Here is a 17,573-nt window from a genome sequence, read left to right on the forward strand (position 1 = left end):
ATAGGAACACCAAGATGCCATCTGTGAGGCTTGGGCTGCGGTATTAGGGGAGGTCGGAGCCGCAGAGCGCCCCCTGGTATCGGGGCACTACAATGGGCAGCCTCCCACTTAATTGACATCGATATACGAATCAATTATGATCAAAGGCATGGCGGGCGAGATAAGCGGGCGGCTGCCCAAGGACAGGTGGGAGGGCCACGAAGAGCTCGGCCCTGAGTAGGCCCCCTGTCAGGGTGATAGGTGGGTGGGCCACGGAGCCCGGCCCTGAGGAGGGCCCCCTCTCACAGAGGGCAGAGGGGGTCCATGTGAAAATCCTTACATGAGTTAGAAGCTGGCTGAGTGAGGAAAGGGTGAATATGCGGTGTTTGAAAGGATCCAGTATTCGCCTTGCACTTGCAGGCATGTCTGTTGTTCCAATGTTCCACAATTCTTTGAGATTTAATAGGGCAGCTTACTTAACTTTGCCCCTTCTTCACCAGAAAGTTAAGCCTTTAGGCTAGGGCTACAGCCCTAATGCCCCAACTTTAACTATTTCAAAGAATCTCACCTTTGTACAATTTACCATATTGTAATATAGAAAACATTACAAGGCTTGTCTGCAAGGGGAGGTTTTTTTAGAAGAACTATTCTGATGAACTTTTTCCAGTTAACTTGCAATGTGGATGCTTTAATTCCAGAATAAATGAATCTTCAATCTGGATTTGCCTAATCTATTTTGTAAGTGCTCACATAGGGAATTAATTAAGAATAGCTATTCTGCTTCACATCTTCCTTTAAACTGAATGAAAATCCTCCATTCAGAGTCTGGCCTAGGCAGTTCCCTTCCCTTTCTATTTACAATTGTGTGACATCCCTGTGTAATCTCTAACTTTGTCTGTACCTCAAACAACCTGAACCCTTTCCAGGGAGATGTTTCCCAGAATTGAGGGGTTCTCCTTTGCAGCTGTCTGGCCTGCAAATAACATAGAGATCACCAGCCTTCTGGGATTTATTCTTTCCTTTTTGTGTCATATTCTCATCAACAGCTTTTATTTAACATTTTCTGGAGCATTTTTTTGGGAGGTGGGTTGCCATTTCTTCCTTGTTTTGGAGATGAATGAGGCCTTGGAGAGCCATGAGCATAATAGCCCTCCTTCTCCTCTCTCTGTTTACAGGTTCACCAGCACATTGGCTGTCAATGATCCCCTGCAGACTCTCTTCCAGCTCATGTCAGGAAGAATACCCCAAGCAGCTCTGGTACTTATCACATGTGGCCTTCTACTTCCTCCTACAGTGCCTAGCATAGGTTTGGAATAGGAATACTGGGCTTGCTGATTTTTCTATAGGATGACAGCACCAGAACAGCATTTTTCTTTTATAGGAATTTGATACATTTGGGTTGGGTGAAGTATAATAACCACTATCTCTATGCGGGATTGTGTGCCAGTGTTCACTGGTGCTATGAGGAGGGGGAAGGTATGAAGCTGACCTGGGGAAACGTGAAGTTGATCTTTAGAAATGCATGGATGGTAGGAGTTGCTGGCTGATGGTGGCATGGAGGGAAAGCATGGGGTGAGGCACCTGATGACTGGAGCAGATGCTCAGGGGGATGAAGCTGGATGAATGTTTTTTGCTACTCTGCATGAGTATCTACTCTGCATGAGTATCTAGATTAAGCTGGTTTAAGATTAAGTTTAAGATTAAGCTGGCTGCTTTCAAGAGGCACAGCCATTGGGCAGCACTGGTGAACCTCCAGTGAGCAGCAGGAGGAGGTGTAGCATTCATTTCTTGTGGATTTCTTCTTTCTCCCTCTTTACATCCCCATTTCTTTAGAGTAAATGGTCCTTCTCTCTGTGAGGTTTAATAGCTTTCAGCTGAAGTCGGGTAGAGGCTATGTCAAGATGGCGAACTATGTGTTTATCTTCCTTTTCCTTCTTTCTTTTCCTTCCCAGTGCTGTGGAGATAGCAAATGGGGAGACTGGAGACCCCATCTAGCTGTGATATTGTCCAACCATGTTGGAGAGGCTGAGCTGAACCATCGAGCCATTGTCACAATGGGAGACACTTTAGGTGAGCAGAGGCAGATACTGTCTCCAGATCAGAAGTCCACATGCAGCATCTGATAAGGTGCCTTACTGTGCTCGCAGATTTAGTGTATTCTGTTCCAGGAAGCAGGAGAGTAAGGGCTTGAATGGCTAAAGTACAAAACCTGCCTGGGGCCCTGAGTGAAAACTGTTTAGTCTCAGTTCATCTCAACTGTAAAGAGACACACATCACCTCCACCACCACAGCAGCTAGGCCTAGCCGTCCAGGTGGTGGGCTAAATATCACTTTGCCCCTAGCTAAAATGGGCTCTCTAGGTCAGCTATTGAGGTCACTGTTGGTGTATAGCTGGGACACTTAGGAAAAGGGAAGACAAAGGTAGAGCTTATTTACAGTTTCAGTTGCAATAACCTTTGCTGCCACAAGATGACCACTAAAATTGAGAGACCACCCAGAAAAAACAGGCCAACATTTTTAAAGCTGTGATAATGGGGCAGTCATTGCTGTGCCTGCAGTGTGACCTGAGCACTCACAGGTATGCTTGTCTGGACTGGGGACTTGGGGAGTGACTGGATACCAACTCAGTTTTCTTACCTGGCTCCTGCCTGTGTTTGGGAGTGGTGTGGTAGGGGATTAGAGCTCTGGGATGCTTGTTTCTTGAAATTGTGATGGTGTGGGATATTTGCTGAGTGCTCTTGTAAGCAGGGAGGGTGCTTTTGCATTTCATATGAACCAGGAATACATCAGGAAGAAATGGGAGCTGGGGAGGGGGCACTGGTGCCTATTCACATTGCTCCCAGCCTCCTGGTCACAGCTGAGCCATCAGGTACCATCCCATTAATCTCTCCAGTGCTTGAATGGACCAGGCTGGGGTGGGGCTAGTGCTTCTGTCTTCTCTCTTGAATTCCTTGCACAATGGTGTCAGGACAGCTCATGCTACTTTACTGCCAGACTGAATGCTTGTTCCCCTCTTCAGCTGGACACCACAGCTATATTATTAAATTACTGTTCAGCTTCTCTTAAACTGCTTTGTGACATCTCAGAAGCATATGGGGCTCTGTAAGTTGCTGTGAACAGATGTGTACATATTTGTGAGCCTTGCTCACTTTCTTCTTTTTCGTGTGATTTTTGTAGTGCATGTAATCATGTGTTTGTGCCTAAAAACCTCTGTCAGTTTACAAACCCCAGCCTGTGAACTTGTGGGTCTGGTTTCCTTTGACAAAGTGATCTACATGTTCCACTGCAACAGGGAACTCGTGTCTGTGTGTGCACATGTGTATGCATGCACTTGTGTGTGCAGAAGTTCACTGGTATATGCTTTTATATGGGCATGGACATATGTACATTTCTAACCGCAGTGTTTCACTCCTCATAGTGAGGCAGAAATGGAAGAAGGTATTGCTGTCTTTCATGTACACAGTCACAGACAGTACATACCATTGGTCTCCAACCTTTGCTAATCCATGGGAGACGACACTGAGCGAGTAACATGTTGCAGGCAATATTATGCTTTGTTTTTCCATCAGTCTCAGTTTAAACGTTATAATTATCTGTGGCCATGGTCAATGTGCTGCATGTGAGCTGTGGGTTAGGAATCACTGACATAGGCTGTTTTTACATGTTCCCTGTGAGTGTGTTTGGGGGGGTGGGGCAGGGTGTGTTTTTAATTAGAGTAGCTCTGAAAGCCACTCTAATTAAAGCACTGGGAGTGTCTCATGTTTTGGTGTTCCTGCACTTCAAAATGGTGGCAGAGGTGCTTGAACTAAAGCTCATCAAATGAGCCATTTTGAAGCACCGCCATTTTGAAGCATGGGGACACTGATATACAAGATGCTGACACTAGCTGGAGTGCAGTAATTATCATGCTCCAGCAGACTCGATTAATTGAGTCTGCTCTGACACGCTGTAATTATAGCACATTGGAGCAGCCTCTTGGCTCATCTGTAGGCAACGATAGACTGCAAAATCCTGCAGGTATATGGCATTATTGCAGGCTTTGAAATTGATATTCACTTCCCTTGTAGAAACTCCAAACTATCTCAGAGCACCAAATGGCAGATGTGACTGACTGAGAATAACAATTTACTCTGCTCATTCCTAGAGCCAATTAAATGGTGACAACACATTTTGCTACAACTACCATCTTCTGATAGACTGAAATTGGAGTTGTACGCTTACTGGCACCATACCTAAGTTGGGAGCTGATGGCGCATGTACTTGTTACCCAGTCAGGTTCCTCTAATTGAAAACAACACTTATTACTTGGAAGAACAGCAGCAGTGAAGGGGGATGTTGGGGAAGGGACTGAAGTGCTCAATGGGCAGAAGGGGCAAGTTAATTCAGCTGTTTTCTCACATGCAGGTGTAAAAGTATTCACAGTAATGTTTATTGCACTCCTAGTTTTTGGTCTGTTTAGCTTTTATGTCTTTTCCTCTCTGTCCAGCTGGGAAAGGGCTAATAGAAGCTGCTCACTTCTGCTATCTGATGGCTGATGTCCCTTTTGGTCATTATGGGGTTAAAACAGACCACATGGCCCTGCTGGGCAGCAGTCACCGGTAAGTAAAGTTGAAGCAGACAGCATCCTGCCAATATAGACAGCTGTTGTTCTGAAAGTTCTTCTCACCCAAGGCTCCTAAAGTAGTAGAATCCCTTCTTTCTGTTAGCTGTGCAAGGGCATGGCCAAACAAGCACATACCCCAGTGTAATTGTAGTGGTGAAAAGGCACCAGGATCAGGAACAGACAAATGGTGCAGTTTTCCCAGGGCAGCTGCATGCAACAAGCAGGTATTACTGCACCTTGTCACTGTACTGTATATGATGAGGGAGTGAGTAATGGCCCATTTGCCTTTAGCAAATGCTTCCCTGGAACTGGATATGAACAGACAAACCTTAAAGTGGTGTAAAGTGTACCACTTGCCCCTGATTCTTTCAGGGCAAAGTTATCCCATTTTGGGGTTTGCATCATTTGCCTACTATGTTTTTACATTAGTGTAATTGCACTGGTGTAAGTATGTCATCTGTTCAGAGTGTAAGACAGAGACAATTGAAATGATTTGCCCAAGGCCATCCAGTAAATCAGTGGTATAGCTGGTGATAGAACCAATGAGTCCAGAGTTCCCTGCTTAATCCCCCTAAAGCAGTGGTTTTCAACCTTTTTTCATTCTCAGACCCCTAAAAATTTTTGAATGGAGGTACAGACCCCTTTGAATGGTAAGTGTGGGTATTCATGTGCTTTTGATTTATCATAGGCATCTTTTGTGGACCCCTTAGACATAGTCTGCAGACCCCTAGGGGTCCATGGACCACAGACTGAAAATCACTGCTCTAGAGCCTTCCTTCACCAGTATAGACTAATGTTAGTGATAAAAGACATAGTAGGAGTAATGGCATCATATGCAGATGTTATAGCAGGCTATAGGTCATATAAAGTGCTGATGCTGGATATTTAACCTGTTGTATTGTGCTACCTGACTGTAAATATGGAGGCTTAATCCTAGTTATGAAGGGTCTTTGAGGGAGGCCTATTTAATACCCATTCTACAGGAATGGCGTAGACAGAAATACCAATTATACCAGTATTGAATTATAAGGGTATAAGCTGTAACTGTTACGTATGCATCTTCATAGGGTGATATAAATACACCCAAACTGTTATAACTTTAACCTTGTTTCATTGTACTCCATAGTAGCAATTCTCTTCCTCGCTTAAGGCAGTTGAAAGTTATGTATATCTACAGCTTTGGACATAGAAAGGTATAAGGATGTCCCCAAGGCTGCACAGCACGTCACTGAAGAGAGACTGAAAGAAGGGCCACCCCTTGGTCTCATACAGTACCGATGGGGGTCATGCCAAGCACACTAGCACCAGCATTGTCTTCTGGATAGGCTTATTGATCCCTTTATTCTAGTCAGAAGAATGAGAATTCATACAAACAGCACAACACCCAAGCAGCTGCAATGTCCAGCAGTCAGAGGGTTAATTATATCTGGGCAGCATTACTTTTGGTAAAGTGGGAAGATCTTCTAATACAGTTCCATGGGAACATTCACAGTCACCCCCTGTCTTACCTCTAACACCAGTCATAAGTATCTTTCCCCATGCTTCTGATATCAGTAACTAGAAACTGCAGGCTGCCTATGCCAAGCAAGTCAGTGGAGAGGCTGCACCTGTGATAACCCAATTGTCCACTGGATGTCACTGTGGCTCCACTCCATTCCAGGGGGACCAGTGAGGTGTTGAAGTCCAGGCTAGGGATTCAAGTAATTCAGGTGCAGTTTCATCGTGTCCCTGGGAAAGCATGATAATCTAGTTAATTTGGAGAGGCTCTTTGTTCCCAGTCTCCAAATGAGGGTTCCTTGTCAGCTGTCTCATGTTGCTGGGTCTGATTCACAGCTGCCCTGAATCCTGTGTTATCATTTATACTGGTAGAATGGGTGAGTGATCATCAGGATTGGAGTGTTTTCCATTCATGGTGCATAGGTGTAAGTAACTGCACATGGGGTGGGGCCAACCAGTGGCAGATCAGGCCCACAGCCTATAGGAGAGCCCCACAATGGTAATGTTGTAGCTTATTTTAAAGGGACTTTATAACTTAGACTGGGGTTTTAATAAAACCTAAAGGTATTAGGTACTGAAAGGGGTGGTGCCTAACACCTGTGGGTTCCTGCAGAAAGCCCAGCTAGAAAACTGACCTGAGAAACAATTTCTTGCATGCCATTAGTTCTCCAGATTACTAATGAGGGTAGGATTTTAAGAGTCTAAGGGTATAGGGAGATCTAATACTTGTACTGATATCAAATTATGCTAAGGTAAGCTCTTCCAATGGCACTGTTACATCTGTATGCTTCTGCACCCATACCAGCATAGGAAAACCGTTCCAGTTTTAACCCTGTTTTATTCAGGGTTAAAATTACAGCAGTTTAGCCAACACATCATTACAGAAGCAGGCAGACACTTGTAACAGCTAGTGTGTGCTCTGAAGTGGCTGCTTCCCCCCTCTTAAAGTGATTAAAAAGTATGTTTGCCCAGAGTCTAATTTGCTTTGTCCTGTTCATACCGTTTGCTCGTTTTTGGCATTACAGAAATCTCGGACTTTCCCTATTAATAAATACCATGTCACATGCTTAGCCCAAGCACAGACAGTGGTAGTAAATCCTTGTTAAAGTGGCTGAAGTGTTTTGCTGCAGTGTGAAGTCCACTGCAGAAGTGATTGCATATGGGAGTTTGTGGGGGTGTGTGTGTGTGTGTGTGTGGGTATGGATGTAGGTATGGGAGGTATGTAGTACAAAGTGGCCAGGCAGGAAAGTGGGGAAAGCGGCAGGGGGGAACAGAAGTGAACAGGAGCGCAGGGCCTGCACCAGTGTCCCAGGGCCAGCGCCGGCGGGGCAGTAGGAGTGCAGGGTGTGGCTGGCAGGGGTCTGTGGAGCCAGGCTGGGCTGCACCGGCGGGGAGCTGTCCCGGCTCCATCGAGGCCCTGCTGGCTGGGACCCTGCGCTCCTGCTGCCCTGCTCTGAGCCCTGCTGGCGCTGGCCTCAGGACACTGATGCGGGCCCCGTGCTCCCACCCGGCTGTTGCTGGCTCCCGCACACCTGTTCACTCCCAGTGCCCTGCCCTAGCCCCGCAGTACAGGCGGTGAGCAGCGCACAGCCCTGACCCCGTGCTCACCTGTGAAGAATGAACTGGTGCTCGCTGCGGGGGAAAAAGCGCCCGTCTCCTGTCCCTGCCGCATCATGGTGGCAACGGAGACCAGGCACAGGCAGCCCCACATGGGCTCCAAGCAGCTGCAGCATGGAGCGCTGGCCACGGAGAAAGGGAGCGTCCACTTTTTTTCTCCCGCGCTGAGCACCAGCTCATTCCCCACAAGTATGCGTGGGGTCAGGGCTGTGCGCTGTTCCCTGCCCATACTGTGGGGCTGGGGCGGGGGCACTGGCAGTGAACAGGTGTGCAGAAGCCCGTGGCCACCAGGCAGGAGTGCAGGGCCTGTGTTGGTGTCCCAGGGCCAGCGCCAGCAGGGCCCAGAGCAGGGCAGCAGGAGCATGGGGTCCTGGCCAGCAGGGCCTCTCCCTGCTGGTACAGCCCAGCCTGGCTCCAGAGACCCCTGTCAGCCCACACCCCGAGCCCCTACCGCCCTGCTCTGGGCCCTGCCAGCGCTGGCCCCAGGACACCGGCAAAGGCCCCATGCTCCTGCTTGCTTCTACTTCCCCCTGCCCCTGCCACCTTCCTGCTGGCTCCCAGATGCATGGCTGGACTGTGGGGCTCAGCAGGAGCTGGCCCAGCCCCAAGGATTGGGACGATCCCTATGGTCTGCCCCTGCCTCCCTCCACCCCACTTCTTGCCTGAATTGTCTGCGCTGGTGCAGCCACAAACAGCCCCATGGTCTCAGGCCAAAAGCCCCTACTAGGCAGGCGCTTCCGGCTGGGGTGGGGGATGGGGGACTGGCTGGTGGGCCCTGTTGTGGCAGGAGCCTGCCAGGGCTTCCCCTGGGTCCTACTGTTCCCGTCTCCTGTCATCTGCCCCTGGTTCCTGTCAAATATCAATTTTCTAAATTTTTTAGGGTCCATATAGAATGCCCTGGTGGGCCAGATGCAGCCCACAGGCCGTACTTTGCCCACCCCTGATGTAGACTGTTTTACCTGCTTTGTAAGGAAACTTTGGAATTTTCCAGGGTTTAGACCTGAATGTTAGTTTCACAGTCTGAAGGTTGGCAGGGAAGGTGGCAGAAGAGGCACCTAGTATCTGGGTTTCTCAAGCAGACAGAGTTTTGTTTTTCATCCCTGCCCTCACCCCTTTCCTTCTCTTTTCAGTCAGACATTTGTACAGTTTGCCACGACGGAGTCTATCCAGAGGACTGAAATCTTTGAGTACTGTCAGTTGCTGGGACATCCCAAATCTTTCATCTTCACTTTCCAGGTAACAGAAAGCCTCAGGCAGAACTAACACGTTAGATGCGCAGAGCTCTGTGTGATGCAATATAACTTCTCTATAAATCACAATCTAATGCATTTCTAATACGCTCATTACCACAGTCTCTAAGTGCTGGTATAAAATTAAGCTTTGCATTCAAATTGTCCCCACAGGGCTGTGCTCTCCTGCATGAGTTGCTTCATCCAGGGTTATTTACAAAATACTACTTCTGCCTTTTTTTTTTTTCTCTTTTTCCCATGTAAACTGATCCTCAGCCTCACCTTTCCTTGACTGGGAAGGGCATGGCTGTGTGCCTCCTTGCTCAATGTACATTACTCAAGACAAAGTCTCAGTTTCTGTGATAGATTTGTGGGTGAGGGAGATTTTCTTCCCTTATCAGTCTGGGCAGAGAGTCTGGGAGCATATGAAGGTGTGGGGCATGCATATACTGGTGAAGTACAGGAAGGCACTGTGTAGGCTTGCCCACCAAGAACTGCAAATGCATTCCAGTGCCATCCCTTCTGTGCTGCTGCTCTGTCAGTCCTATCCCTAACTTTGCCAGTGTACCTCAGTCCTAGGCACTGATGCATTGCTTTGTCATGGTAATGTTATCTAGTCTTTTAGAACAAGGGGCTGGGATTCCTGGGTTCTAGACTGGGTCTGGCACTTGCCATGCTCTGCATCTCATTCTTTGCATCTGCATGGGTGTGCTAATATTAATCTGTGCCACTGTGAGATTGTGTAAAACCCCCTGTAGTTGGGAGGAACTCTGGAAATGCCAAGGATTGGTGTCATTGCTGAGTGTTGTTGCTGTCAGCAAACCTCCCACCTTGTCTCCAGCACTTCTGCTATTCCAAGCCTTAAACCAGAGCTTTGCCTCATGATCTTGCCCTGCTCTTCTTACTTGGCATTACCACACAGCACTGTCAGTGCACTTCACTTCCAGTCCTTCTCTACACCCTCTGACAAGGGAAAGCAAGGGGTGCGGGCAGTGCCATCACTGCCAGCAGATCGTGTGTTACTGCTTTTTGTCTCGGTGATTCATAGCCTGAGGGTCCTGCATACTTTCTAGCTGCACCTGGATTCTCAGCAAGGAGCAGTGGTGACCTGCAGGGTCTTTCTCTTTTCCACAGCAATCCAGGATGTTGCCACTATTGCCCTCTAACACAAAACCCATCAGTCCTCTAGGCCTCTGCCTTCTTGCAAGTGCTGTTAGATGTTGCCCTTGAAATCCACCTGGAGGGCTGGCTGCTCCATTGCCTTTTAGCTCATCTCGCCATTTCTACCTGTGTGGAGCAAGTGCAAAGCAGAACAGTCACAGCCACACTCTGCACAGATGCAGAGTGAGGGGGGAGTCAGGCCATCCCTGGGCTCAGCAAGGCTTTCTCAATTGAGGGCCTTTCTAATTCACTCCCCTTCACAGCTCATCAGAGCATGAGTTCAGCAAGTTTCAGGGCACTGTGCCATACGTATTTATTTGCTTCCGTTTTTGTATGGCTTCCCCTTCTAGAATAGCTCTGTGTAATTGATGTACTTTTAACATTGTAAATAAGCACCCAGCTGCTGGTGCCTGAGGCGGTAGACAAATCGGGTAGATAAATGAACGTTCCAGGCTTGAATCTTCCCTCACGGATCTGTCAGAGCATCTCTGCACTGACTTCAAAACTAGCCTCTCAGCACTTCTAGCCAAAAGCCTGTGGTGAACAGAGCCAGCCAGGCAGTGGATATGTGAAATGGATGCTTGCCCCAAAAGAGAGGAATGTGACCTGCAGCCCCATTGCACCTGTGAGCTGGGAAGCATCGCTATTTTGTGCCTCTCTCTGATGTGTTAATGCTGAATGTTAAGAGAAGGCATGATGCTAAGAGGGAGCCTGAAGTCATGGATAAGTGACATGGTTAGATTGGTTAACTGGCACCACAACAGTGGAAAAAATTAGCAGACAGGTGATACAAATCTCTAAGTGAGGCTAGGCTTACCCAGTCTGGTAAAGAATTATGCTTGAAAGAAACAGTGGTAAATACCCAGCAGGGTAAGTTACTCAGGCTTAGGTTTCTTCTGTCTATAACCATTTCCAGGGAAAAGGAAAACACTATATTAGCTGCTCCTTTGTCCCAAGTGGTGAGACACAGTAATAATTGCCTACTGTGTACAGCTAACCCAGAATAGCTGCATATTCATCCCTTCCTAATTCTAGTAAAAGATACCTCCCTTTACAGAACTGAAGTAAATTACACTGGAGGCATGTGACTGTCTATCCTTGTCCTGAGTTTTTTCTTTTGCTGCAGCACCTAAACACTCCAACTCAGCTCAGAACCCCATTGTGCCAGTGGCCTTATAGAAACAGCCTCTGCCCAGAGAGGTTACATCTGGCACGGGGATAGAGAAGCACGAGAGCAGAAGTGATCTCCTTCAAGTCACATAGCTGGTGGCTGGCAAAGCCAAGAAGAGTAGGTGTATTGAATCCCAGTCCTGGGCCCTAGTCACTAAACTTGTACCTTTCAGTTGGTCATTGTTTAGGGCACTGTAGCGAGCCCTGAACAAAATACCTCACTTTTTCTAGGGCCTTGGCTACTCCTTCCCCAATCTGGACAGTCATCTTTCTCCTTCCTTTCCCAAGGTGTATAAACTCATTTATGCTTCACGCCTGGTGGATTATGGTCTTACTTCCCAGGCCTTATACTACTGTGAAGGGATTGGCACAGCTCTACTAGACCAGCCCCAGACCAGGCACCCTGTGCTGTTAGCACAGGTGATCCAGGTGAGTCTCTAACTCCAGTTCCTTGTTTGCTTTAGCTATGGAGGAGTGTGTGTGTCTGGACTGGCTGATGGGTGGAATTGTGGCTCTACTGGGGAGATAACACAAATTGCAGTGAGACCATTAACAATAAAAGACATTCAGGTAGTCCCTAGCTTTGATTTTGTTTATGTTGTAGGACATGTACTCTGCCTTCCTGTAGCCTGATTTTTTTCAGAGATGTGAGCCCATGCAGCTCTCAGGGGCTCAACTCTTCTCAAATCAGCCCCCAAAACATCTATTCTCTGAAGTGTGACAAGTAAAATAAACCCAATGTGTCCATGGGTCCTACAAAATGCAATGATCTGTGCCTTCTTGCTCCCTGTGGGGACTCTGCTGTGGCAGCTGCCTTAAATGAGAGTTGTGTTGGCCTTCTCAGTGGTGCAGAAAAAAATATGCAAAAGCCAAATTTAATATCAAAGCCAATTTTATAGAAAGAGGAGGGAGGGAATGGAAACTGCATTTGCCAAATAGGAAGAGACACAAAATTGCAGAAAGAAGACATTTCATTTTGAAGTTTCTTAGAAGTTAAATATGGTGGTGGTTTTAAAAGCTAAAATCTATAAAAAGTTACTTGGCATTTCCTCTCCAGTAAATCACTTTGTGATAATATTTGCTTGGGATATTGCAAATTCTGGGTGGTAACTGAATATGAGCATGTACATAGACAGCTACTAGCTATTTAATATTAGGTCTAGTTGGACTTGCATTAGAAGGAATATTCCACAAGGAGTAATAATCTTCCAATAACTGCAGGATTTGGAGTGTGTTTATTGTACTTATAAAATGTTGCAATTTTCACATCTACTTTAGTGATGAAAGTGTTTTAAAGAAGAGTGTTTTAAACTAAAAATGTCTCATTTGATCATGCTTGGGAGAGCGTTAAACTAAGCCAAAACCTTCATTCTCCAAAAGCAGAAGAGTAAACACCACTACCTTGCTGTCAGAGGGTGTGGACATGCATACATTTGAAACTCTTTCAAAAGAGGTAGGTTTGAAAAAGGGGAGCAGCTGGTATGTTCTAACTGTTAGGTGTGAATGAACTGAGACTGATTCAAATATAGCAAAACTGCTCCAACTATAATACTGCTTCATCCAAGTTTCAAGCTGGAGTGGTTTTGGTATATTTGAATCATGTTCAGCTTGTTCACACGTAACAATTAGAACATACCAGCTGCTGCCCTTTTAAAATGTTTCCCTTTTGAAGGGGCTCCAAACATACATGTCCACACCCAGAGAGTGCTGCTTGTCCAGGGATTTCAAAACCTGGTTTAAAAAGGAGGTAAATGAAGTTATCTGCATTTTTGAAGATGAGGGAGGGACAAAGCATTGGAATGGCTTACCCAAGGTCACCCAATGAGAGAGTTGCAGAACCAGGAATACAATCCAGGTCTCCTAAAATCCAGCCCTGTATACTGTCCATTAGATCACCTTCCCTTTGTGCTTATAGATAAGGCTCAGGTGATACAGATAACAGCAGGGCACCTATTAGTTCCTCTCCCCCACAGCCTTTGCACTGCCCTTGGCCCATATACAAGCTGTAATATTCATTTGCCTCTGAATTTATAATTCCTTCAAAAGCTCTGGTGAGTAGAGCTCAGGCAGAAATACAATCACAGTCTAATTTTTCTGAGATTTAAGCAGAAGAAGCATTTACTGGCAACACCAGAATACAGAGAAAAAAGAAATAAAAAGGGTACCTAGTTAGTTCATGCCTGAAACAGGCACCTGTCCCAAAAGCTCTGACCCTTGAGTTATGCAATATTGCAAAGTTTACCTAGATCCCCCTGTTGAAAATACCTATTTACTCTCCAACAGCTCCACTGTTCTGCTGGGGATTATACGTCTCCTTGGAGAACACACTTCCATCTGAAAAAAATGTGTGCATTTATAGTTGCTCTGTTGTCTTTGATGTTTTAGACTGTTACAAATTATTATACACATTAGTGTTCTATTAAGATTTCCTCTCTTTTGAAGCCATGGACAATATACAACCAGGTATTGATCATTAATGCTGGATGAAAGAGCATGTTAACACTTGCCCCATTTAGGAACAATCATCCTTATAACTTCTTCCTTGGCATTGGTTTAGAATGAACATACCGTATGTCTGTTTCCCGCAAGATCTGCAGCTGAACATACATACTTCTTGAATGCATTTCAATTGGTTCATGCGCCAGTAATCTCTCCTAGCTCATCCTTCTGTTAACTGTTCCTGTTTGTAGGCTATTTGTGTTCTTCACATTTTTTGGCTGTAAGTTCTTTGGGGTTTCCACTCTGTTAGTTAATGCATAAACACCTAGACAATAATAAAGTGGCAAGAAGCAAATCTTGTGGGTTTTTTTTCCCTCTCCTTCCCCCCCCCCCCCCCCCCCACCCCCAGCAGGCTAACTGACCTAATGGGTGTTCAGAGAGAAGTGCTGATTTAGGTCATGAATTGAACCAATGCCAGGGCTAGAAGAAGAAACATGACTCCAGAGTCCCAGGTTTTATCTATTCAAATTATTGCCTGTCCCCATCCAAGAGGAAGGATAATCATGGGATTGAAGCACAGGGCTAGGAATCGGAGACTCTGGCACCATGTCTATATGATAAATTTCCCATGCCCAGTAGCTGAGCCCTCAAGCATGCTATGCTGCTCTGAGTGAGCTGTCCCCTAAACCAGAACCTGTATAGTCATGTCTGTGCAGCATGATGGGTGGGCTAATGAGCCTGGGGATGGGCTAACTAACTCTCTTTCAGGAGGGCTAAGGAGTACTGTCTGCAGTGCTGCACAGATGCTTTTGGTTATTGCAGCATGCCTGGAGGCACTGTTGCGAGCTTGGTAACTTTACTGTGCGGACGGTGCTTGGGTTCTTTTCCTAGTGCTTTGGGGACTTGTATTAATTTATCTGTGCCTTTGGTTTGCCCATGGGTAAAATGAGAATAACAGCACTTACCTCCCTCAGAGCAGTGGTGTTTATCAAATGCTTCTAAGATCCTCTTTTGAAAAGTTTGTTTGTTTGTGCAATGCCCTGATCTGTGATTGGGGCCTCTTGATGGTAACATGATAGAAATAATACAGCGGCCATATATATGTCAAGTGTTATTTTTATATCATCATTATGAAGAAGTACAGCATTCCCTGAGTCTTTTCCTGGCCCATGTCTAGCAGCTTATTAATGGCTAGGACTTTCTACGTTCTATGGATCCTGAATTAAGACACCTGTTCCATTCTGCTTTCCCCCCCCCCAAAATTTGCAGCTAGCTGAGCGACTGAAGTTCTCAGACCCATTGCTCCTGGAGAGACCTGATCAGGAGCAAGACCTGGAACCTGACTGGCTTGTCCAGCTCCGAGCTCAAAGACAGCAGTGGGAGGTGAGAATGGTGGCAAGCAGATGGGTCTTTCCACCATGTTTTCTGTCTACTGCAGTCCTCTGGAATGGGTAAAGCAGGCTGCATTCTGGAAGCTTAGTCTCTGTTGTGTGATGTATCTGTAGATGCTTTCTTCCACTACATACCAGATCTTAGGTGCTTCTTTGCAAAGATGTGAAGGTGTCAAGGGGACTTCTTTTATCTGGGTTTGGGAAGACTTCCTCCTTCCTCTTCTTTCTTGGGAATTTACATGTTTGGCATGGTGCAAACTCCCTGATGGCTCAAATTGTGAACTCTTTCCTCTTATACTCAAGCTCTCAGTGGGAGTGGAAGGGAACATACAATGTGCAGCTGCTCCCAGGTCTAGGTACTATGGGGCAATGAGCATTGTGCTGGATTATGAGCACTTCTCCAGGTCTTGCCTGCAGGAACTTGAGAATTTGGGATGGTCCCAACTGAAAAAGTTTATCTTTCTATAAGGATATTGCAGGTGCTAGCATCTGAATGCCATCAAGAGAGTACCAAGGTGACTTGTATTTGTCTCTTCTGATCTCTGCCCTCTATCTTGTGCATATACTCTAGAGAACTTCTCTTCCCTTTCTGCTCTGAGCTGCTTCGTTTCCCATTAGCATATTCCCTTAAGTTTTAATGTTTGACTCCATTGTCTTTTTTCTCCATTCTCTGTCTCTTTATCTTGTCCACTCTGACAGAACTAGCAGTTATACTTTGATGGTCTTTCCCTGTTGTATGTAAATCAGCTGTTACCTTCCTAAAGTCAATGGAGATGCACTATTCTGAGAAGAGACTCAGATTGGACAGCTGTATTCTGAACAGCTTCAGCCTTCCCATAGAAGTAGCTGTTGATAGTGTCTTGGGCCTGATTCATGTTCCATGGGTTCTGGATAATTCCCATTACGTTGAGTGGAGTTATTCATGTCCCTTAATAGGTAAAGAGCATCCCACGAGTCACTGCATCTCTTTGGTCACTTTCTTATCTTGGAGTGCATGAATAGTATTGGTGTGTATGAATGTCATGGTCAATGTAGTCACTACATCCTCTTTATGAGTGACTTGGACTATATTACTGGCATCTGACAAACAGCTGGAGAATGGAAGAGTGGAAACACAGCAGAGAGTGCCATCCAGAGCATGGCTGTGACATGCAGGGTCCACATGGCTTTTCCTTTGGTGATAGCTCTATTATCATGATTATCACCATGGTGACAATGCTTGTCTTCCCAGTTCCCAACATGCCAGGTTTTCCTTTTCTTATGTAACATTCACCTTTTGAATAATTTTAGGTAGAGGGAGACTTTCCTGATTTGACATCCACTCAGCCAGAGTTTTCCAGGGTCAACAGATCAACATCAGGTAAAAAGAATGAACCAGTGCATTGTGCATATACTGAGAAGGCTTTCCAAACAAGGACCATGTTGATGTATATTGTGAACCAGTTGAAAAAGGCTGACTCCCAACTTTGTTGCCTACTTGTTCAGCTGGGGGGGATATCTCAGTTGCTCCTTTCCCATTATTTCTGCAGAAGAAATAGAATTAATACACAGTATGAATCCCATGGGGAAACATTCCACTTACAAGGGGTTCTCCCAGGGATACACTGCAAATGGCTTCCTTGCCTCCTTGTGTCACTTTTCCAGACTAGTGGACACTCACTCTTGCAAAAGTGTTTTCAGTGTATTCAAGAAATGGACTGAATTCTCTCCCCAGCCCTTCCTTCTGCTGCTGGGTAGAAGAGGGGAGCAAAATCATGCATCCTACAGACAAGCTGCTATGGGTGGCCTATGCAAGGAGAGAGGAAACTGTGCAAGTTGTTCACCTGCCTCTCTTCCTTCCACAAACCGTCTCTGTGCCCAACAAATCTAGTGAATAAAAAGGCATGGCTAGAGTGTGTGTGTGTGTGTGTGTGTGTGGGGGGGGGGCGGACTGGGGGGACAGCTGCTGCAGGTGATGCATTATCCCTCCAGCACAGACTGGAATCTGCAAAAATAAACGTGCCTAGTTAATGCTGTTTAAATAGCCTGAACTAATGTTTTGTGAGGCCCATGGGGGGGGTGTCGGAGCACAGGACTGGCTGGCAGCCAATAGGACAAGAAAGCAGGTGGCATTGCACTCCTCTTCTCATCAAACATCATATCCAAGTGTGATGCCCCAGGTAAGACAACTTCATTCAGATTCATTCATCCGACAACAGAAACCAGAGCCAAAGCAAATACTGAATCATAGAAAGCAGGGCTGGAAGGGACCTGAAGAAATCGTCTAGTCCAGGGGCAGATTCAAGGGGGTGCAGGGGCACAAACACACTCCTCTTTTAGTTGACCATGCTGGAAGCAGGAGCCAGGAACTTTTTCTTAAATCCCTGAAGCAAGTATGAATCCTTCTTCCTTTCCCCTCCATGCTGAGTGGCACTTCCCTTCCCTGCCTACCACTGCTTCTCTCTCTGGCTGTCTTGATGAAAGAGGCATGGGGGAGCTCCAGAGGCA

General features: G+C 46.3%; 1 protein-coding gene across 8 annotated transcripts in view; it reads left to right on the top strand.

Annotated features, from left to right (window-relative positions):
- Positions 1–17,573, top strand: part of LOC102371683 (protein transport protein Sec16B) — a 52,979-nt gene that overhangs the window by 15,923 nt on the left and 19,483 nt on the right. For 7 of the 8 annotated variants that reach the window (XR_003096103.1, XM_014524381.2, XM_014524380.2 and 4 more), the window contains 7 exons: positions 1,155–1,236; positions 1,932–2,049; positions 4,466–4,577; positions 8,827–8,932; positions 11,545–11,685; positions 14,965–15,078; positions 16,377–16,446. Coding sequence is in view for 7 of the 8 variants with exons in the window: in XM_014524381.2 (XP_014379867.1) it covers positions 1,155–1,236; positions 1,932–2,049; positions 4,466–4,577; positions 8,827–8,932; positions 11,545–11,685; positions 14,965–15,078; positions 16,377–16,446 (743 nt within the window). In the remaining variant the exon portion in view is untranslated. The remainder of the gene's footprint in view (positions 1–1,154; positions 1,237–1,931; positions 2,050–4,465; positions 4,578–8,826; positions 8,933–11,544; positions 11,686–14,964; positions 15,079–16,376; positions 16,447–17,573) is intronic. The other variant, XM_025214776.1, reaches the window with a different exon arrangement.

This window comes from Alligator sinensis, unplaced genomic scaffold, assembly GCF_000455745.1.
Source record: "Alligator sinensis unplaced genomic scaffold, ASM45574v1 scaffold293_3, whole genome shotgun sequence".
In the NCBI taxonomy this organism is placed as follows: domain Eukaryota; kingdom Metazoa; phylum Chordata; order Crocodylia; family Alligatoridae; genus Alligator; species Alligator sinensis.